General features: G+C 50.3%; 1 protein-coding gene across 1 annotated transcript in view; it reads left to right on the top strand.

Annotated features, from left to right (window-relative positions):
* The window catches only part of plxna4 (plexin A4), a 100,162-nt gene that overhangs the window by 50,035 nt on the left and 27,577 nt on the right, over nucleotides 1–22,550 (top strand). The window contains exons 4-6 of the mRNA XM_086103501.1: nucleotides 11,936–12,064; nucleotides 16,423–16,523; nucleotides 21,856–21,979. Of these exons, the coding sequence (XP_085959627.1) occupies nucleotides 11,936–12,064; nucleotides 16,423–16,523; nucleotides 21,856–21,979 (354 nt within the window). The remainder of the gene's footprint in view (nucleotides 1–11,935; nucleotides 12,065–16,422; nucleotides 16,524–21,855; nucleotides 21,980–22,550) is intronic.

Here is a 22,550-nt window from a genome sequence, read left to right as displayed (position 1 = left end):
GAAATTCCCGCCACACCGAAATGTGCGGTGCCTGGCCCCGGTGAGTGACGTGGGTGGCAATGAAGAAGAGTTGGCTGTGGTGAGCCGATGTTTGTAGCTGGCCGTGAATTGGCTAATTGTTAGCCAGTCTGCCTGTTGAGATGTGGCGCAGCTAAGAGGCGGAGTTTTTTGTTCCACACCCGGAATCGTGAAATCTGCGACATAGAAATACGCTGTTTAACTCATTCAATCCCAGCCATTTTCACTGGAGCAACCCCCTCAATCCCAGTGTTTTACTGGATTTTGACTGATCTTGCAAGGCCCACAGAATATTTGGTTCTAGTGCTACCAAAATAAAGTTTGGACTCTCTTCTTTCAGCAGAAAAATAAAAATTTGTTTCTATCTTTTTCGATTCTTCAGCAATCGGCATTACAAAATGGCTAAGTTTCATAAAAATGGCGATTTCTGGGCAAAAAAATGGAGAAAAAGAGCTTTTTGTAAAAGCATGCATTTCAAGCACGTGAGGCACCACTGCCACCTACTGGTCGCTTTTTTATATGATTTACAATGCAAACAACTTATTCTCATTCACAGATTGCATCAGACCCTTCTCCTCTCTATGACGCAAAAAAAGTAAACAAGTACGTCCTTGGTAGGCGGGGCCTAATTTTAAAAAGATGGACAAGTACGTCTTGTGGAATGAAAGAGTTAAATCAGCCAGAGTGATAATTTTAACAGCATTTTTTTATTACTAAATAAGGTATCTCAACACCCTTTTAATATAATACAAACACATTTTAACATGCGTAATGTATTCTGCGAAAGCAAGAGCAATGGCGAATGCAAAATATGGCTTTCTGTAGGCAGAAAAAGCAGGATTCAACAGGATTGGCATTCAGTAAGCCTGAGCAAAAACTAGAGTGATCTGAAATAATCTACTTCCTGTTTCAGTTTTCTTCAGTCAAATAGACATCGTCCAAACCAATATCGTGCTGCCATCGAGTAGTCAGCAATGGAATTACACCCAAAATACACAGGATCTCATTGAACCCACGACAGGGGGGGGGGGGGGGGGTTACTTTTTACGTGTGTTATTACTTATGCGTGTAAATCGAGTTCCTCTCCATAAAATGTGTATTTGTGCTCCGGCTGATTTATGCAGCACATGAAGTGCAAAGAGTGCCCCGGATTAGTGTGATTTATCACCGGCGCATTTGTGCGCAGGCAACCCGCAACGGTGCGCTCGAAATTCGGTGTATCAGTGGAGCCTCCCTCTGGCGGCGCCCGTTAATTAAAGCCGAGCAAGGCGACCTTGAGTGGCGCACCGATAACGCTCGCCGATAACTTTTCTGAGCCTTTTAGAAACACACACACGCTTCTGCGCCCCCCCCCCCCCATCCCCCGTAAGCAAGCATTTTGACACTCAAGCGAGTGCCAAGCATTTGCCGTTTGTTTCGCTTCCGTTTGTTTTTTTTACACTAATGGGTTTTGTTAATGAATATGTCCCGCGCCTCTTCATTCCCACCTCCACTTTGCCGTCAAACTTTATTGCGTGTACACTCAGGCGAGGGCTGTCGTAAAAAAAGCTGCTTCAGCGCCGCGCATTTGTTTTAATTAACCACTTTATTACCGAGCGTGTCACGTAAATGCAGCGAAGGAGACGATGCCGGAGCTTCAGCTTCGGCCAAAAATCTTGGTTAAAGCTCCATTACTCGTTTTAATCGAGTACGTGCCGCATCCAAGATTTCAACCATCTGTGCAGTGCGTTGGTCTCGGACTAACGCCGCACGATAGATTTGGCATCATTAAGTCCGCCGTTCGACAGTGTCGGAAAATGTCTTTGTATCCGTGTGGACGGTTTTGATTTTTTTTTGGTGGCGGCCATGTGTAAGGGCAGGCGATGGGGATGTGGGGGTGGTGGTGGTGGGGGAGGGGCTTCCTCAATGTGATGCTATCGGTGTGATTTCCTCTTGTCACCCAATACCCCCGAAGATCACAACCAGAATCAGTCGGCGAGATCACAGGGAGTGAGCGAGCTAGGGGGAGGGCTGGGGGGTGGTGGTGGGGGGGGGGGGGGGGGGGGGGTCCGGAGGGATTGGAAGCATAAATTGTGAAGATGAATGAGACCAGGCATCTGTGTTTACGTGTGCATCTGGACCTTCCAGATAGGAATCTCTGCACTCCGTGACAGTCAATATAAATCCCTTTATGAACGTCATTATCGGGCTGATGTAAGTTTCGGCAGTCTGGACCTGCTCGGGTCAGATTGGTACATCAATGTGACAGCTCCGGGTTGACTGGGGGAATCTATAGACGCGTATATATTATAGATAGAGAGCAATTTTCTTCGTGTTCCAGGCATCCAAAGTATTCCCGGCCGCAAACATCGTCAAAAGTATTTCGTCGATTGCGCCGAGGGACCTGCCAGGTCCAAAGTCGACGGAAAACCTTAAGCCTTCCACCCTCGTCGCCAAATTAGCTCTCGTCCTCCCAAGAAAGTGCAAAATGTCGGCGGCGTTAATGGCCACTCTTTCATTCTCCCGGCGTAACCGGGATTGACATTTTCATAATTACCATTCCGTCGCCACTGTGGACTCGCAACCCGGGTCATTACTAATTCATTGTGCACGGGGAGTGAAGGATGCACGGACAGTGAGAAAGAAAAAAAAAAAGGAGTCGGACTGAGCGAGGAGGGAAATAAAAGCAAACTGCTGAGAGAGTTTTCGGCAAAGTGGAAGAAGTAGGACGAGTCGATATTGATTTTTCAAGTGCGGATGAATTTGGGGGGGGGGGCCTACTTGATGTCGCTCTCCTTGTACTTTCGCTCGGCGCGCGCTTCTTTCCCCTCTTTCCTTTTATTCCCACTACCTTCTCCATCTGTAGTCTTTGCGCCGCCGCAGCGGCAAGTCTTTGTTGCCATGGCAACTCGAGGTTATCCCAGCCGTGTAGCAACAGAGGGATGTGGGGAGAGAGCAAAGGAGAGAAAGAGCAAGAAGGTCCCAGAGGGACTCACTCCTCCTTTTCTGGGACCAGGGTGTCTGTCCTCCCTCCGAAAAAATACATTCGCACACTTGTCTGCTTCCCGCTCAGCGTCGAGCTTAGCGTTTCATCCGGTTCGGGAATTCATGAAGGTCAACCTCGTACGAAAACAATTGTCATATGCTCCCTCTTGCGCGTTCCTGTCAAGAGGCGAGTGGCGGCATTTTGACCCCGATACGAACGCTCCGTGACATGCATGAAAAAAAAAAAAAGTTTGGTTTGATGTTTGTTGGAATAAAAGCAGCCGGAGGCCGAATTTATGAACACCAACGAGAGTGGTGGCGGCGGGTGTTAATCAGATGGAATTTTAGGCCGAGTTTGAAGTGTGCGCTTGTCGTTGTGGGAATTCGATATTTCAGTCAGGCGTAAAAAAATAAATAAAATACAAACGCACACACATGCACACGTACACAACGGATTCATTAGCGACCCTCCCTGCCAGGCGAAGAAGCAAAGATAAGTGAAAGCGCCGCTCACCCGCTCTGCCTCTCATTCATTTGCGCGGCTCCCAATCTGGAGACCAAGCTAAGTGGCTTATTGAACAATTTTCAATGGCTTGCCTGGTTGACTCGCTGCTCCCTCGCTCATCGTCGCTCAAAGGATGCGTTTGTCCTTCATTTGCCAACCCCGTTGTTCCGAGTGCGGAGTGCAAGAGTGGATTTTGTGCAACAACAAATACGTTTGTCGAAAAACGTCTCCGGGAATTTTATATCCTCCCGCATCATCACGTCTACGACACGCGTGGACATAATCAGAATTAACCTGGCGAACCGAGGGTAGCTGGGATAATACGCTTGTAATCATTTTTATTTTTTTTTACGCGCCACGCTCGGGGCGCAACGGGCAAAACAAAAGCGGCCCAGCCGTGCGTCGCGCCGACTCTAATTACAAACATGAGCAATTAATTACGCCCCGCGCACACAAGTCTTGCTTTTCAACGGCGGCGAGGAATGCAAAGCAGGCCGGACAACAAACATGTACACAAGATCGAATAAATTGTAATAATAATAATGAGCGGTATCGTGCGTGCGCGTAGCGAGCGGCCGCTTGAGGCAGTGTTTTCTGGTCAGCGGCGACAAGCCTCGCTCGGTCGAATCACAATTGAGCGAAAAATCAATCACCCGCTGCATCCGAGGTCGTCGGACGTCTGCGCGAGATCCGAAAATGGTACTCAAAACGTGCAGGTTTGAAAGTACACAAGAAGCTGTAGCATCCATTAACCAAAAAAACAAGCAAAGAACAAAACGAGATCGGTTCACTTCTCCTGTCCAATGTAAATCCGTTTCAATTCCAAGCGGCGACTGGCTGTTCCAAATGCTCCCTCCCTCCTCATCCTCGGCTCCGCAAGTCATCCATCCAGCCGCACCAACGCAATCTGTCCAACAGCGCCGACATGTCTGCTGAACAGAAATGAGGCTGTGAAAAATGCTGCCCATTTACAGGCGCAAAAAAAACCAAACAAACCCACAAGCTGTCCAGCAGCGACAGTCAATTACCGACAGAATGTCGTGGCCTAAATGCTGAAAATAGTCCACGTCGGGTCCACACTAGGGACAACAAACACCATAAGACAAAACAAAAGACAAAACCAGCAAAAAGCAGATTGCCGCAGCAGACGTCATGTTGTTGTTCTTCGGACCACAATCTTAGCCGAGTAGCCTTCAATTGGCGCGAGACAACAATAGGATCGCATGATCGACCGCCGCGATATTAACTGTCTTTTGTCAAAGTGAGGTGAGGCCGTTTAGCTACTTCTGGCTTAACCTTTTTTTGAAAAGAAAATGGTGATTTTTTTTTTTGTCCAGTAGTGCTAATAATAACATTCACATCAGCAGGTAATTACAGTTCCTTCAATAGAGCCTTAATCCACGTGTGCCCGCTCTGTTATCAGGTAGCATACCGCCGCAGCTTTGGAGGACTAGCCCATAGAAAAGGCCAAAATTGCTCTTTTATCCTGAGTTGGGTGGGGGCGGAGGGATAACCACACCAAATCGTGGTATTTACCGCACCCGCGTATTTTCCACATACACACCCGTCTCACTTGACTCTCTCATGCAAACGGCTGTGGCGTCTTATAAGAAGATTCCGTGAACCCCCCAACACTGCCTCACGGTGTCCGCCCCACCGCCCCACACACACCCAGACACACTTGGCTGGGGCATAACACAGACCATGCGTGACCCCATACCGCCTCATTAAAATGCTAAAAAGCTGCAGGAGGATAGAAAAGCTCATCCTCACACCTGTTCCAGTCCGAGAGTCCTCATCACCTGCTTTGTGATGGCGGGAAGTCAAGAACGCGTGGTATCGTACGTAGCTGGAAACGATTGTATTATTTTTATATATTTTTTTTTGTCCAGCTGAGCAAAGCAAATGAAAATAAAAATGAGGAAAATTGCGGCAAAACACAGCTGTGCAATAACGTAATTGGCTGCCTCATCAAGAGACCGCACACGGCGCAACCGTATTAGACATAATAATGTGACGAATGCTCATTTGCGATCCACGAGTGCAGTCGTTCGCCAACGAGATTGGTACATGTTGGCTCCGCGGGTTTAGCGTCGTTCGGGCATCTAAAAAAAATAAAAAAAATAACGGAGCCTGTAATTTAATTTTCATCCAAATCTCCGCAGACGCAGAGCGAGGCGATGAATGGGATGTTAGCTTGCGCCGCACAAGCTAACAAAGTGTTATCTTTTCCGACGCCAAGGCTGAGACTGTACATCCATAAAGCGGCGACGGCAGGAAGATGAAAGGGCTCGGGGTGATCCGGGTCAGGAAAGACTCTCGGGTCCATCAATATCACTTTAGGGGTGCGTGCCCTCAATACCGGATCATCAATCGAGTCACGAGGCTCATGACGCAACTCGCAGAGGGACTTCAAATAACTAATTGCCTATTTACGAAAACAATCAACGCATCTGAATGCGATTGGGTTCTCTTGATGGCCTCGAGTGCGTCTTTTCCGACTTGCATTTTCAGGACGTTTGTCGCTTGAATTTTTCTCGTTTGGATGCCGCCAGAGTCGATCCGGATTGAAACATGGCGGAAAGCCCGCTTTGCTAGCCCCCGTACGGCCGCGCGCCTCCGCCCAGGTTAGCCGATGGAAGGGTTCTGGAAGCGCTCTCTTTCCCTGGCTCACTCCGTCTCCTCCTCCCCCCCCCCCCTCCCCCACCCCAGATGAATCGAAGCTGAGATGAAAAGCTTTCAGGAATGCTGGCAGACAGGCAGCGCTTTGCGGTAATCTAACCTGGGGAGGATGAAAGCGGGCTGAGAAGCTGGGCCCGGAGTAAAGGGAAGCGGGGTTCGGTCGGGGTGGCGTCAGGTGAGAGGACGACAACGACGGCGTGAAGTTTTTGGGCGAAGAAGCGCTGCTTTGTCAGAAAAGAAGGGATTGTTTGAAAAGGGGGAGGGTCAATGAAAAATCCAGGCGACGTCGTGCAGGAGTCGAGTCAGAAGTTGCCGAAGCGCGTTCGTGACCTGCGTTCAGATCGTTTTGATGCCGTTCCGCATCAACACCCCGACCCACGTGGCGGATGGTCCGTGTGAAAGGGGTCTTAGAACATTTCGAAATTGAGAAAGGAAGTTTCGGTATTGTTTGCCGGTGCAAAGGCAGCCGCCCGAGTGAGTCGATTGTCGCGATCGATTGTTGTTAAATTGAGAGTTTCAAAATCGGGCTTCTTGAATGTACTGTACGGTAAAATCCGGTTGCATCCAGCTGGCGGTTTCACGCGACGACGACCGATCGGACACCTTCGCGCTCGATCCAAAGCCCGCGCGTACACAGTCGGGCAACGGGGGCGGTCGCGGTTGAAATGAAGCGAAAAGCGCCAGCGTGAAAAATGCGCGGCCGCGCGGGGTGTCGTAATTACAGTGAGTCGGTTTGGAGCGGCGTGATTGCGGCTGTCGCGCGGACGCGGCGGGCCGAGTTCAAACTCGATCGCGACGGCGTCGGATGCACACTGGAGTGGCGTCGAGCGCGGCGCCGTTGACACGTTTTTTTTTTGTTGTTTTTTTTCTTCTTTAAATCATAATGTAGGTGGAGCGGGCCTGTCGCCGGCGTGACAAATCCCCTCCTCGTTCACCTCGTACTCGTGGCACCGCAACGAGCGCGCCGCACCCCAGCGGAGCGCTTCCACCACCTAATTGAAATTTTTGGAGGTCTAAGAGGATTTCTGCACAACGCCAGCTGACAGTCCCCATTCACGGAATATCCTCTTAGACTTCTTTCTCTCCTCCGCACATCCGTGTGCGTGTCTCTCCTCGAGAAAGAATGAACTTTTATCTGTCTCCGAGCGTTAGCGAGGCTTACAGACCCCCCCCCCCCCCTCACTCCCCCGCGGGGGGGGGGGGGGGCGTCGCAATTCCCGTCGGCGCCTGCTGTCATTGTGGTGGTTTACATGCGAGGATCCAAAATGGAGGCCGCAAAGACGGGAAGCTTCAGCAATGCCTGCGGCTCTTTTTGGCACTCACTGAAATCTGATTATTCTTTACATTCCGTCTTTTATGAGCTTTTTGGGGGGTTAGCGGGGGGGGGGGCAGAACTGTTATTTTTGTTCGTAACAAAAAAAAAAGTGACTTTTTTTTGTCAGGCAGGAATGCACTCATGGTCATTCATTCCAATGCGGGGAATTGATCGCGGCCGTTCGCGGTATCAGCCGTCGCGCTCTCGCAGGCTCTTTTGATTTATTTTTCTGACTTTGCGACGAGATAAGATAACAACACGAAACTGCGGTGTCATGCGCGGGTGCATGAAACTTAAATTCAACCCCCTTGATAACTCGCCGCTAATTTTAGTCGAGGGGGGCATTTGCGGAATGCATTTTCAAGCGTTGAATGCGTCCCAATTATTTGCCTCGCTGGTGATTTATTCTTATTTTTCTTCTATTGTTTTTGCGCTCAGTGAATCAACACATGCCTTTAGGGGGCTTTACCGCAGTCACTCCTCTTGTTTTTAAAAAAAAAAAAAATTCCCCTATTTCCCTCACTCTCTGCCAGCGATGCAATTTCGTACCTCAGTAGGGGAAACGGCTCGAACGGTCCAAGCGGCGTGCCAGTCTGTTTAATAACGGAGAAAAAGCGGGCCGGTGGGGGTGAGGAAAGAATACAAAGACGAATCAAGTGGCCTCGGGGCAGGCGGCGGGGGGATATTCCGCACGGAGAACACAGGCATCCACCACACCTGCTTATCTCTGAGGAATTGCCTACGAGGGGCTTCTCGTTTTAATTAGAAAACTTTGGAGGCAAAGTCATAAATCACCGGCGTGCCGAGAAACAAATTTGCACAGGCGAGGCGTTCGGTAGCTGCGGGGGGGGAGCTCGGCGCACACAAGCCACCGCGTTAGGTACTGCCGGACCCCCAAAACAAATGGCAGCGTCAGAAAAGTGCGTGCGGACTTGCATTGTGCACGTGGAGCTTACGTTCAGGTATGTTCCATGTAAAAAAGAAATAAAAAAAATGTAAAAAATACTAAAACCATGAACGCAGTTTTCGAAATTGGTGCACCAAGGTCACCCGCATTTTACACCCCTGCATGTGTGTACGGGTGTCTTCAGTTGTCCTGGTGGCGGTGTGTGGTAACAAGATCCATGCTGCTCTCAGACGATGTCTGGGCTTTCGCCTCCCCATCTATTATTCACACACACACACACACACACACATTTCCTCGACGTTTTCTCTTGACGCGTGTGCTTCTGTTGATCATCAGCGATCGGAACAAACCACACCGCCCGTCCCGGTAAACGCGCTGAGAATGAATATTGAGCAGACGCACAAGGCCGACGAGCTGTCGAGGGAGTCGGCAATCGGGTGGTCTCAAAAGTCACACACACCCCCCCCCTCCCACCTCGGGATGTCAATAGGTCATTATCAGGCCGAGACAGACTCGGCGTCCTGTCTGAGTGAGCGAGCGATTGATCCTCTGATGGGAGATAAACCGATGGAGGGACATCGTTATGTGAGGATGGGTATTGGGGAGGGAGGGGGGGGGGGTTGTGATCAAAGCCCATCACCAAAGGAGCTTCAGTTCAGACAAGATTCCTGTTCCTATTCCGCCAAATGTGCGCCTCCAGGTCATCACGGGTCACGGCGTCGAGTTCAAAAGAAAATCCGAGCCCGCTCTCGTTACCAACATGGCGGCTCGGGAGGCAGGATGCTATCAACGTGGAAGAACGGCGCATCTTTCCGTTCCCTTTTTTTTCATTTGAGCTCAGAAATTGTGGAAAGTTGATCCGTGCGTGGCGGTGCGATCGCGATGTTCCCAACTCCCATTTGGAACAAGTAAATTTACTTGTAGGTTAGCGCCGCCTCAGAATGACGAGCTTCATAAGTCACGACGGCTGTTGTCGCTTGATTCGACAACAAAGCGCGAAAGGTGTCTCATGTTGCTCCAGAGCAAACTGGAACAAGGTTGACGGAGCGCAGGCGCAATCCTCCTGGAACAGAAACGGAATCCCGCAAACTCCTCCCACAGAGTTGGAAGCACATAACATTTGTCCGAATTGTCCTCGGCGTCTCGGGCCAACCACAAAAAACGAGCCAAACTTTACATTTGGCACTTGAACGACTTGGGGAAACGCGCTCCGCTGCTTTTTCCTCTCGTGAACGATGGAAAAGCGAATCGCACCCAAAGTCGAGAATTCTTTCCTTGCACCTGCGGGTGGTCCAGTCAAACTAACACCTGGAAGTAGATAGACGAGCCCGACGGAGAGCTGTGAAGCCCCCCCTCCTACCCCCCTACCTACTCCCGTGGCTCCGAGGCAGCGATAACGGGCAGACCTGCCACTCACCTCTGTGGAGCGAAGGGAGGGCGAGGCCGAGGGAAAAAAAAAAAAAAAAAGAGTCGGGAAGCCTCCAGACACGTGTCCCCTTTCACGTCCAACACCATCAGCCCTCACGGTAACACTCTGGTTGCTTTTCTGCACAGCGGGGGCGGAGGAGGGTTAGATTAGCAGACCGCGTGGACCCTGCGGGGCTAACTGCTAGCACGCCTTGAATGCCACGGCGGTCAGTCAACAAGCCGGGGGTCCCCCCGCAGCTCTCGTCGGCTTGGTGTCAGATCCCAGATGAGAGGTGATGGAAATCCGGAGTTGGGCGAGCATCAATTCAACCGCCTGTTTGAATTTCGCCCACCTCGATTTATTTCTTTTTAAGGTCCCATTTTCTTCGATGGCTTCCGGAAACGCTCCACGACGCAGTTCCGCCTTGTTCCGACCGGCGTCGAGCAAAACCCGCAGCGTTTGCTCCGTAGGCCTCCCAGCCTAAGCGTTGCATCCGGTTTTTATTCCTCTGGAGCAATACCGCAACACGTCGACGCTATTACCATCGGATTAATGTCAAATCAGCCACGGGTCCATCTTGCCTGAAGCTCCACGTAGGCAGCAGAACTGCGTTATTGTTCCAGCGGATGATTGATGCTGTGAAATGGATCCAGGCTTTTTTTTTTTTTTTTTTTTTCCTCTCCACCCGTCACGTATTTTTATTGAGCCGGACAAATTCTGGCAATCAGACCGCCGCCATTGTATCGCTGTCGGAATGAATGGAGCGCGTGAAGAGACACGTCGTCGTTACGCGCCGGCCGTGTGTTTCCCCCTTTTCCCGTCTCCTTGGCAGTCGGCGGTCCTCCCTGTCGTCTACCTGAGTGACACGCTGCGTTTGCTTGACAAAAGATGCTCGGAATGAGTCATCAGACGTTTTTTTTGGGGGAGGGGGGCGGGGGGAGGCTTAGCTGCTGCCAAAACTGACTGCTGTCATGACCAGAGGATGTTCTCAACACTTGCGCCATTTGCGCTCGATCCGTTTGGAGTTCCTGCAACGGACGTTGTGTACGCCCGTATTCCGGAAGATGGGGGCCGTGACCTTGGATGACATTGCCGTCCGTCCCACGCAGCTCGGGTCAGAGCGCAGTGACACTTTACTCAGCACTTCATTCTGGATGCCTTCCAAATGCGGAGGCGTTGAGCCGCCATTGTGCCACACGCTTAGCGCACCGCTTCGCCGGGCCGCTATACCCTCTCGGAATCCAGATTCCGTTGCGGAGCGAGCGCGCCAGTCGCTCTGCGCGGTTATTGTTTGGTTCGCCGGAGCCCCGCGACAAATTGATTCCGCGCAGAGTCCGATGAAAGTTTTCAATGTGCCTTTTGTGGCGCTCGCTGGCAAAATGTCGACGCAGCGAGCGGGTAATCCCGTGGGTTTTTCGCACCGGAATGGCTTCCCCGACTGCGTAGCACCTTCTGGTAGACCCGCTGAGCGTGAGATGAAACACACACTCTGGCGTATTATTATTATTCCCATCGTGGTGTCATTTGTCCGTTTTTTTGTACTTTGGTGTCAGTATGTCACACGTTCTGCACTTTTTAGCCTCTAAAGGCCCGGAATGAGATGCCTTCTTGTTTTTGTGTGAGTCATACATGAGTGGGCGTCAATCAGGGGGCCAAATAGATCCGTCACCTTCCCCGACCACCAAAAAAAAAAAAAATGAAGTCAGCCCGGCAGCGGAGGCCCATTGTGTCGTGCTAATGTGATAGCGGAGATTAGCATTGTAATCCATTTAGCATAGAGCGGCTAATCCCCTTTCATTGGCGTGGAAACGCAATCAGATAATGTTGGCTACCGCCACTGTGGCTGCCTTAATGATTGTAAGTCTGATGAAACATTAACGTGAGGCTGTATTAATGACGAAACATGGATGGCGGCTAGCGATCGACGGACTCGGGAGGAAATGAAGGGGAGCAACGTAAATCGAGTTTGCAATCTCTCCGTTGCTATAAAAAATTAGCGTTTATGACTGCGATCGAATTCCCTCCACTTGCTGCTGATGAGTCCACCCGGCATTTGAATCTTCTCGATTCAACCGTTTGACATGCCAAAAGCTGACGGATCGCACGTCGGTGACCTGCTCTCGCGCTTCCTTCCAGATCCGAGTGGACGGTTCGTCGCGGGCCCGGCAGTACGAGACGGTGCAGGCGGTGGAAAGCGGACCCATCCTCCGAGACATGGCCTTCTCCTCTGATCACCACTACCTCTACGTCATGTCCGAGAGCCAGGTGAGACGCCCAGTTTCAGATGTTCACAAATGTTGATATGTATAAGGTGTTTGTGTTGTTCGCACCACTGGAAGCTGAAACGCGGAGCCAAATAGCAACACTCCGCCTAATGGACGCCGGCACCGAGAGGCTGCGGCGACCTCCATCGGGGGCAAAACAAAATCGTACCACGCGAAGTCTGCGGACATGTGACTCAGCGTTCCGACCCTCATGTTTCTCTCGATGGTCTCCATCAGTCCGAAATCTTTGGAGTGTGTCATGAACGTTTCCCAGAGCGTTATGAATCAGAATGGAATTGGGCTGAAGATCAAAATGAAGACCTCAAGGCAGGAAGGGAGAGAAAATGCCAAGGCGGAGACTGGGAATGAGTGCAGTAGGTCCAATTAGGATTCCGTTTTGTCATGGAATCCAATTATCAGTTCTGCAAATCTGTTAACCGGCAAAATTAGATTCCTTACTCCTATCTCTCTCGGAATTTAGCATCCATAATTGGGCTCCAGGAAGACGACAGTGTATCGCATTAAAATGATTACCATTTCTTAATTTCCTTCTCTTGCCTTTGTGTTCAATTCCCTCACATCCCATCTCGCGTTACAAATTTAGCCACTTCAATTAGCGCGCATTGGAAAAATAAACACTAAGTGATTGTGGCCGTCCAGTTTGGCAGTGGGAGTGGCTTCCGGGTAATTAGTCTATTAGCCTAGTTAAAAGCACCCTCCTTCCTGAGTGTTTTGGGAGGCCCATCTGGGAATATTCAAACAACACTGACAAACCCCCCCTCCCAAAAAAAAACCACACACCAGTACGATCAACTTTCGTTGCACGCAGATTCGCAGACCTGATGCGGCAAACAGGATCAAAACCAGCCTGAGACGTCAATAAGTCGAGGCTCCATGCTGCGTCCGGGCACCGAACGGAAAAAGCAGCTCGCGACAGGATGGTGACAACAGAGCGGGTCGATTGAGCCCCACCCGAGTTGTTCTTAGCGCCCCCTTGGAATGTCCTCTTTTAATTTAGTTGTTGCTAGGCCGATACGGAGAATTTTGCGGTCAAAGTTCAGAATCCGGACCGCAAAGAGCATCGCCCATCCGTCCAGTTTATGCTAGCAATCGGACGAAAACCTCTCGGACATCTAGAAAATGGCTAAGATGACCCGAAAATGGTGGCTGGAAACCAAGATGGCAGACTTCCTGGTTCTTCCCTTGAGACTTTTTTTGTGGGCTTCCCGTCGAAGCGACGGCTCAGCGCCGCGCTGTTGGCGCTCAATTATTGATATTCCGTGCAGCAAATGCAGATCTGTAAGTGTGAATTATTGAGAATGTGTACTGTACTGAGGTGAGATCGTTCAAAGTCAACCACTTCCTCCTCCCGAGGGAATTCCCGACAACTGATTCGAGGCGGAATCAAAGCTTTTCAGTGTTGGTGTTCTTTTAATTTCCTCCGGACTCATGAAGGTGTTTAGATGTGGCGTCCCAGTTGGGTCTAACGAGGAAGCGGAACACAGGCAGCGACACGCGTCACGCCGGTAAAGGGGTGGGGGGGCGTTCTTGTCGGCTAACTCAAAGCGTCGAGTTTTACCTTTTGTCCTCCCTTTTAATGGCCTCTCATTGTGCGCTCCCTCCACTCATCTCCCCTCTTGGGCTACGCGCGGGTTGAAACTGCTTTCACACACACTTTGAAAGCAGAAGCAGACGCGGGGAGCTTTATGAGGCGATGTCCGCGGGAATGCCTGACGCGATCGAAATGGTTGAGATGAAGGTCATTGTCCAGATATTTTACGAGCGGAGAACGACCCAGTCTCCGTTGTTTAGGACCGAATTAAGATGCAGATATGTGACTGTCGAGTCATAGCTAAACTCGCGGGATAACGTTCCAAGGGCGGGACATTTGGAGATCAACCACGGTGTTCTCCAATTTAAGTTTTTATTCATAGAGGAAAGAGAAGATTATAATAATAAAAATCAGGATAGTGGACATAAAGAGGGAGGAATGTAGCCCGGCGCTAACTTGCCGCAAGCTAGTGCAACAAAATTGTTAAGCTAACGTAGCATGTCAACGCGTGACTGTAACGGTACTGAAGCCAAGGGACTAACTTTTTCAATCTTTTTTATTTGTTCTTAATGGTTCTCCTCCTCTGACGGAAAACAAAGCTCAATCGAATATCCTCCCACTCAAGCGTCCATTTGAGCGGCAAGGGAACTGAAAATGATTGATCCCGTCCCAATCGTTTGTCACGCCGTGACAGTCCCGACGGGCGGGATGGATGCGCCTCCCTCACTTGACCTTTTCAGGACGTCAAGCGAAAACAATAACACACGTGCGGCCTCCGTTAAGCCGCTTTACGATACCAAACCAAGCGTGACGGGTTTTGCGGCCGACGTGGACGCAAGCAGGACAACGTCGGAGAGATCCGGGCCGTGCAGTCGTTCAATTGTTTCCTACTCCGACGTGAAAGTGGTGATGAAAAGTCGACTTGTGTTGAATCTCAGCGCTGATGGAAGCGTGGCCGGTGATTAATTCTGATCTCCGCGACGCGCCGTGGCGATAGCAGCGGGTCGTCCATTATTATTCCCACCCATCGCCGTTGATATAAATAATCATTCCGCCGTGATGGTAGCCGATCCACCGGCAGTAATGAGCAGTGCGGTATCAAATTGGAGACGTGCGCTACGCATGCATTACGCGCGCAGCATTGAGGGGGCGGGGGAGGGGGGGTTGGGCTATTGTTACATTACATGGCGTGCATTTAACTTCATTATCTTATTATTTGCTCGCCGCCCGCTTACGGCAGTCACGTGTTGGCTCACGTGTGGCTTTTCGCGTTTGGCGGTTTGCCGCAGGCGCAATGTGTCGAAAAATAAAAAACAAGTGGGAGACGAAGAAGATTTAAGAGATGATCACGCGCCCCCCCCCGCCCCCCACCCCCTGCAAGGGTTGAGCAACAGGTCAGTGATATTGCGTCAAGGAGCGAGACAGAAAGTGGAATGGTCTCAATGTTCCTCACTTTTTCGGCATGACAGCGGCGCCATTACGCCATGAACGTCTTTTCCCTTCTCCCTTAAGACTACAAGTGCACTTCAAATGTGGTCTCCCCCCCCCCCCCCCCCCCTTCTTACAAAAGCCTGATTATATTCCATCTCGTGCATTAAGGAAACAGGCGGAGTGCTGGCCAAAAATGGCGGGAGGGTGGTTTTGCCCGCCGTGATCTGATAGCACAGTGGAAAAAAAAAAGAAATGTGACGTGAACATCGGCATTGACTGAACGATATCAAGAGCCAAGCTCCGGAACCGAGACTTGACTTTTCGGGGGCATCTGAATGTGTGCCCCTCAGGTGGGCACATCTGCCAGCGACCAAGTGTTAAATTATAAAGATAGGGCGCTATTGTTTGCGGCGGTTTCGACTGGCTGATCGCGGCATAACAAAGCCCAAAGATGAGGGCGACGCGGGTGCAAGCGTCGCCGGGAGATTTGGGGTTTCATAGCCGCTCGTGATAAAAGCGCCAACACACACGCGTGACACAATGGCCTTTATTATTATTTTTTTTTTTGAGTGTGTCGGACCCCTCGTGTGCACAGAGCGTCAGCGTCACTTGTTCGCCCCTGCAATTCCATCTCAAGCTCATTCCCTTTATCTGGCTAATGCAAATAGGCCTCGGCGCAGCGGGAGGGCAGGGGGGAGGAGAGTGGGGGGGGGGGGGGGCAAAACACACCGGTTGCTTCACACACACGCTAAGAAGCACCCCCATTGTTTTTCATGCAATAACATGCGCCATTCATCTTGACTTTGACATAGAGTCCCCCCCCCCCCCCACGCAGATCCAGAATCCACTCGGCTGTAAGCAAGCGTGCGTGTGGATAGAGACGAGCCGAGTGGTGAAGTGTAGCTTTTTGTTTCTCCAGTCAGGTGCCTGACATCTGCCATGTCTGCGTTCCAACAGACGCCTTGAAATTTCAGGTGCAGAGTAAGCGAATGTGTAGCATTGATCCGGTGTGCTGTTAGAGGAAGCGATACGGTTGGCGCGTGCTTGCCGACAGCATTCTGCGCCCGGGCTCGTGTGCTTCGTTTTCAAACAGACAGACCTCCAAAGGTTTTTCTCACAACCCCGTGACGACCTGGCCTCGTTTTGTCGCCACCGAGCCACGGCGGTGACCCTCCCGATGACGGCTCATTAATCAAAAAGGGCTAGTGACACCTGTTAATGCCGGATGCTGTCGCCGTGGTAACAAGAACAGGCGACAGCCCTGCCCGCCGGCCCTCGGCGCCCGAAGGCAGTCGGTTATGATTCATCGGCAAATTGGCAAGACATCAATATAGGGTTGTACAATAAATCACAATGTTAATATTATTCTTTTGCAGCTTTCCAGGATGCCCGTGGAAGCCTGCGGTCAGTACGCCACCTGTAGCGAATGTCTCGGATCAGGGGACCCTCACTGCGGCTGGTGTGTCCTGCACAACACGTAAGTGCCCGCGGCAATCGTCGTTGACACCCATCGAGAGTACTCGAATCGATTCTATCGCAGATCAACTTGGTTTTCCGTGCGGCGGAAGGACAATATCAGATGCTGGCTTTTATGCGCTGTTGAGCTCGTTTGCTAACTGCCGTTAAAAAACACGGAATAAGAAAGAACACGACAAAACAGTTGTAGTTTGTACTCACTAGTTCCTGATTGTTAAAAAACAAAATGTGGGTGTTTTTGGCAGGGCTGGAACGAATTAATCGCAATCGCATTCATTTGCATGGGGGATGATGATTTGCCATTCTATCATTGTCACCGAATAAATTAAACTCAAATCTCAAGGTACTACTGGACTTTCACTATAAGGTAGCCAACGTGAACTGATAGTGGCAAAAACACGGTCGAGTTACCACATGCCTAAAATGTTGCGATTTGATCTTGATCAAATGTTTTAGTATACCTAGCATCAAGTAGCGAGAGCCTCGTGGCAGCATGCAGACGTCCCAATTTGTACACTAAGCTGTTCACTTTCCAGCCTCAACTTGCCGGTCCATCCACCGCCGTTTTTCCATATGTTGCGCACAATCGCACTCTTTGCCGCCAGCTGTCAAACTCCCGTTTTGTCTTGGGGTGCTTGCTTGATTTCCCACTCCGCTGTAAATTGAAAATGGCTTTCTCGTGTCAGTGCTAGCCCTTGGGTATAGCATGCGCGCATGGCGGTGTGCGAGTGTGTGTGTGTGTGTGTGTGTGTTAGCGGCCCGCATTTAGCACTTCCATCCCTGCTGGCTCTGCGAGGACACGGCGAGGGCAGAGAGATGCGCCGCGCGGCGGCGAGAGCAGCCTATTGACCGAAAACTGAAGGTGCAAGGAAAGACGGGGTGGACGAGACGCAAGTAGACGAATAGACGGGTGGATTATTAGGAAATCGTATTTTGGTTTTCGTATGAATCGCACATGCTTGTCGAAACGATTCAAGCGTCCACTCAGGCAACATTGGCGCAACACCTTCTGTCAAAAATCAGCCCTTCAAAATGAAAGAGCCAAAATAATGTGGTGAAGCTATTAGTATACTTTTGTGATTTATTTTGAAGGCGCCCTAACTAGTCAGAGTTTAGTTTGGGTTTTGTTTTAGAATTTTTCGTAGGGTACTTAATAAAAGTGAATTGTTGTCGAATAGCAACACTGCCCTCTTTTGGCCTGGGGTGTTATTGCATGTCAATTTGTCTGTCATTCTACACTCTTTAGGTTTTGTAGATGTGTGCACGCGCGCGCAAGAAGACCATTAGCACTCTGGACATGCTCCTGGCCACACAGCAAATGGGTGTCCACAGATTGGCCTGTCACACTTAGCCTGATAGAATCTGCTCATCTCCTCAGCCGCCACTTCACACACACGGACACACACACACTCGCGCACACCAAATCTGTGACCAGGCAAGACACGGCCGCCTGAACACGCCACGTGTGAATGGATACAGGTACAAAATGCAATCGGTTCTATTTAGCAGAGTCGTTATTTTGCGTGCGCCTGCCTCAGAAGTCGACTGTATACAAATTCGAGAGTGGGCATCCACTTTTCATCATCAGTCGCGTGTACCTAAAACGCCTCAAATGCCCCCCCCCCCCCCCCCCGTCTCGAAATAACGGCATGAACGGTAGCGCCGAGTTGCTTTCAAATGTCCTCCCGGATGGTTGTGCTGCTGTTTCTCAATCAACCTTGAAGCCACCTCGCCGGTCTCAAGCGTAAACAGCCTTTTCTTCGCTCTGGATCAGCATAGGCTGTATTTACTCTATAGATCGGCGAGTGAAGCTGCGAGAGCCGAGGGGAAGAGGAGAAAGGCAATCAATGAGGAAATCAACAGGAGTGGGTGCTGTGTGTGTGTGTGTGTGTGTGTGTGTGTGTGTGTGAGAGAGAGAGTGTGCACACATCAAGTCATTGTCCTTGACAAGCACTCAGCGTTGATGTAGAAACGGCCCTCAACACTCCCTCCCCTTGCTTTGACGTTGAATGCATGTGAGTGTCCACGCCCACTAAAGCGCAGCTGCACACCGAGCAGACACACATTGGCAAGAGTGCATTTAATAAGAATTTTTTTTTAATAATAATATGTTTAATACACTTTTTTTAATACACTGCAGGGTCAAAAATAACCGTATTTTAGTCAAAATCCAAGACCTAGGATGAGGTGTCCATTCAACCCAACTTACACAGATGCTATGAGCTAGTTTGCGGCGTTTCATATTATCTGTTAGCATTAAGCTACCTGACCTCTTCGAATTCTCTTTGTTTTATGTTTAGTTTGACAATAATACTATTTTATTGCAAACAATTCAAGGAAAGTACTTTGAAATGCCCTATCCGTACTCTCCTCCCCCTCGACATCCATCCACACTCCCAACTCCTCTTCCCGTATGTTGCATCGAAGCCCATTCTACTTCCAACCTGTCAGCTGTCAGTCACGGCAGCGGCTAACTAGGCTGTCAAGTCGGCCGTCAAGCGTGACGGGCGGACAAATTGGACGGTGCTTTTGCCCAAGTTGCATTGTCGACGTACGTGAAGGCGCGTCTGCCCGTCGCTCTCAAGCGATGCTAATGCTGTGATAACTTGCGATTAGTCATTAACGATCTGGATCTCTCCCGTTGGCCTGAGAATATTCCCACGGCGGTAGTCTATACATTTTCAGGCCTAATCTTTTTGTCAGTAATCAACTGCACAAATGCACCGCGACAATCTTGCAAACAAAATGGCGGCATCCAACTTGCAAGTCATGCCGCCGAGCGTCGACTCGGCCAAATTAAAAACGTATTCCCTTCCCGGGTCGTCTCGGCTGCTGTCAGATGAATAACCTTTTCCGCCGGCAAGAAAAAAAAAAAATAATTGGCAGATGCGTCGGATGTTTGTTCTCGGCGCCGCGGTCGGTCATGGCGTGTCTCGGCGCTCTTGCTCATCCGTTACCCCCGCGACCGGCGCTCATTACCGACTTATGCTAATTAAAGCCCGCCACGGACTAATTGTGTTTGGTCAGGCTGGAATCAGACACTTGCGTGCTTTGTCGGCGAAAAGAGGAGCACCTAAAGGGGAGTTTTTCCAACCGCGAGCTAAGTAAACACACTTACAAATCCAAACAACCATTTAACGGCTAGCTCATGGTTGCTCGTTTCTGTAGACAAAATTGGCGATGAAATTCGAGGAATTGATGAATATACACAAAATGGTGGTAGGGGAATGAAGAAAAGCATTGTCCAGGCGAGGATGGCTGTATCCAGAGTGCGGGAGGGGGGTGTCAGGAGGTCACCTGGTGTCACCTGTAAGCCCCCCCCCAAGCCCACCCTACCCTCCACCTCTTGCCGGGTGCTGGGGTGAGCTGAGGGAAAGGGACATGCATCACAGGGGCGTCAGGATGGAACGAAGTTGCCTCTCTGCTGTCACACACACACACAGTGACGTGGACGGGATGGGAGGGCTGCCGCAGATTTGGTGTGGGGGGGGGGCTTTTGATGTCAGTTGGCTGTGCTTCATCCGCCCCGAGCGGCGGACGAGACGGAGCGGAAAAGTCGTCAAACTGCCGGAGTAAATAAAAGTGATCACTCAGTGGGGAAATTGATCGTATCATGTTGACGATGTTAATATTTACCCATTAAAATGCATCACGGCCGACGTGTGGATATCTAATCCGGTCTGCGGTTATCGGATTCTAACCCAAACCATGCTGCAAAAATCGATACCTGAGGTCACGCCGTGTTTGCATACAATGCGTATTATGGCCGGATTGGTTTTCATAGAAGGCGATCAATACGCCGGCGCTGGATCAATACGTGGGTGTGTTGTTATTTGGCGCACTCAAAACACAGGAAAGTGCACCAACTATCTTGCCTTTCACGGGCAGATCGAACCGATATGTGTGTGTGTGGGTGGGGGGGGGGGGCTTCCAAACCACATCATAGCCCCATTACGAGCGGCCATATGACCGAAACATCACGGCAAAGATGTCGTCGATGCGAGCGCTCGCTCTGTCGTGCTACCCGATGCTTTCAGCGCTAATGCTAAAGTTACATTCTCGAAAGATGAGCTTAAGTCTCAATTTTTGGACGACTGATGGAAGAGATGCACTGCCTTATGTTCCGTCGTGTGCGTACGTGCGTGCGTGCGTGCGTGCGTGTGTGTGTGTGTGTGTGTGTGTGTGTGTGTGTGTCCACAGTGGGGTCACGGCCATTGGGCCAGGTAATGACTCTCCCACGAGCCCCTCCATGCGTTTTTGTGCTATGGGGACCAGCACTCAAAGATAGCGGCGCTCTGTGTGTGTGTGTGTAATCGTTTTGTGTGAAAATAGTATCGCACACAGCCCGAGGCTATTAGCACAGTATGTATGGCATTTTTCCGTGCACGCCGTGTGCGATAATGCACAGGTTAGATCCTAATTGGCTTCATGCTGGTAAATACAGTGTTTTTTTTTTGGGGGGGTGGGGTAACCAATGAATCATATCTGAGAAATCATGCAGCATTTTTACGGAGTCTCACGTGGCACATCACATCATAAATCAAACAAGTCATTGTTTCCTTCCCGGTCCGTCTTGATTGGAGTCCTCTCCGGCCCGTATTGACCTCGAGGAGTCAATTAGCTCATCTAAGGGGGGGGGGGGGGGGGGGTTTGCATTGAAGCATATCACCCACACATCATCGACGGTGGCGGGCGGCGACGGATCCCATCCGTGGCCTTCTCTCCCACTCTCGCTCTTAATTGTGTCACCTTATCAAAGGCCCCCCCCCCCCCCCCCCCCGGCTGAGAGCGAGTGCAGATTAGTCTCCATTCAGAGCCAATCGAAACCTTTCAGATTCATCGGTCATTCAAACGGTCACTTTGCCCCACGACGGTCACGATTGTAATTGATCTAAACCGCTTTTTGGATGGAAATATTCAGACAATTGTTAAGCCTGGGTGATTTTTATTTTTATTTTTTTTGGGGGGTTGGGGGTGTGCGTCGCTCCAATGAAAGACGAATCACAGCCCACCTGCTGTCGTATTAGCTGGAATATAAACCTCCACCTGCACTTGGCATTACCCATGAATGCCACTCATTAAAACCTTCCCAACGGCCCCGCTCCACTTCCACATATAGAGCCGCCATTGTTTTTAAAACACACACCCAAGTCTACCGGGGGTCCATTTACAGACCACCGTAAAGGCAAAACGAAGAATGTTCCCAGCATTGCCAACAGGTGTGTGTGTGTGTGTGTGTGTGCGTGTGTGTGTGTGTGTGTGTGTGTGTGTGTGTGTGTGTGTGTGTGTGTGTGTGTGTGTGTGTGTGTGTGTGTGTTTTTTTCTCTCTGCAGGTGCACCCGAAAGGAGAAATGCGAGCGCTCGTCAGAGCCTCGCCGCTTTGCCTCCGACATCAAGCAGTGCGTGCGCCTCAGCGTGCACCCCAACAACATCTCGGTGTCGCAGTTCAGCGTGACGGTGAGTCCGCGTCGGGTTTTTAATGTCGCCATTCGGATAAAGAAGACGGATTGACACTCTGCGCTCGTTTCTGATTAGTGGGCGCTCTTTTACACGGATCGCACGGCGCTGCCAGCAGCGTCGCAATTCAAATCCCGGCTGTGCAAATGTGCTGTCCTGTCCAATGAAACACTCATTAACATACCCATAGTATTTGCTTGGCATTGTATCGGGATGCTTGGCAGCTAAACGCAAACCCCTGGATAGTTGATTGTCGGCCCTCCACGAGCATTTGAATACCACGGCGGCATGTGAGTTTCGTTTGTTGCGTCCAAACACTCATCTCAAATCATCTTTCCACACTGAACCAAATGGAAATGTTTTTAATCCGTTCCATCACCCCCCCCCCAAAAAAAAATTGTCAGGTGTCTTGTTTTTTTTTTCATAAGGCCAAACGATCTTTAAAAAAAAAATCTAATTGCAAATTTTTTTCACTCAATACACAAATTTATTTTTTTTTCCCCATGTATATTGTAATAAACGCAATAAATTACCCTTGATTAACCCTTTCAGGCGACGGCGGTTACTACGG

The sequence above is a fragment of the Hippocampus guttulatus genome, chromosome 22 (assembly GCF_054856545.1).
Source record: "Hippocampus guttulatus isolate MCC_2025c chromosome 22, RoL_Hgut_1.0, whole genome shotgun sequence".
NCBI lineage: Eukaryota > Metazoa > Chordata > Actinopteri > Syngnathiformes > Syngnathidae > Hippocampus > Hippocampus guttulatus.
This window is presented reverse-complemented; position numbering and strand designations above follow the sequence as displayed.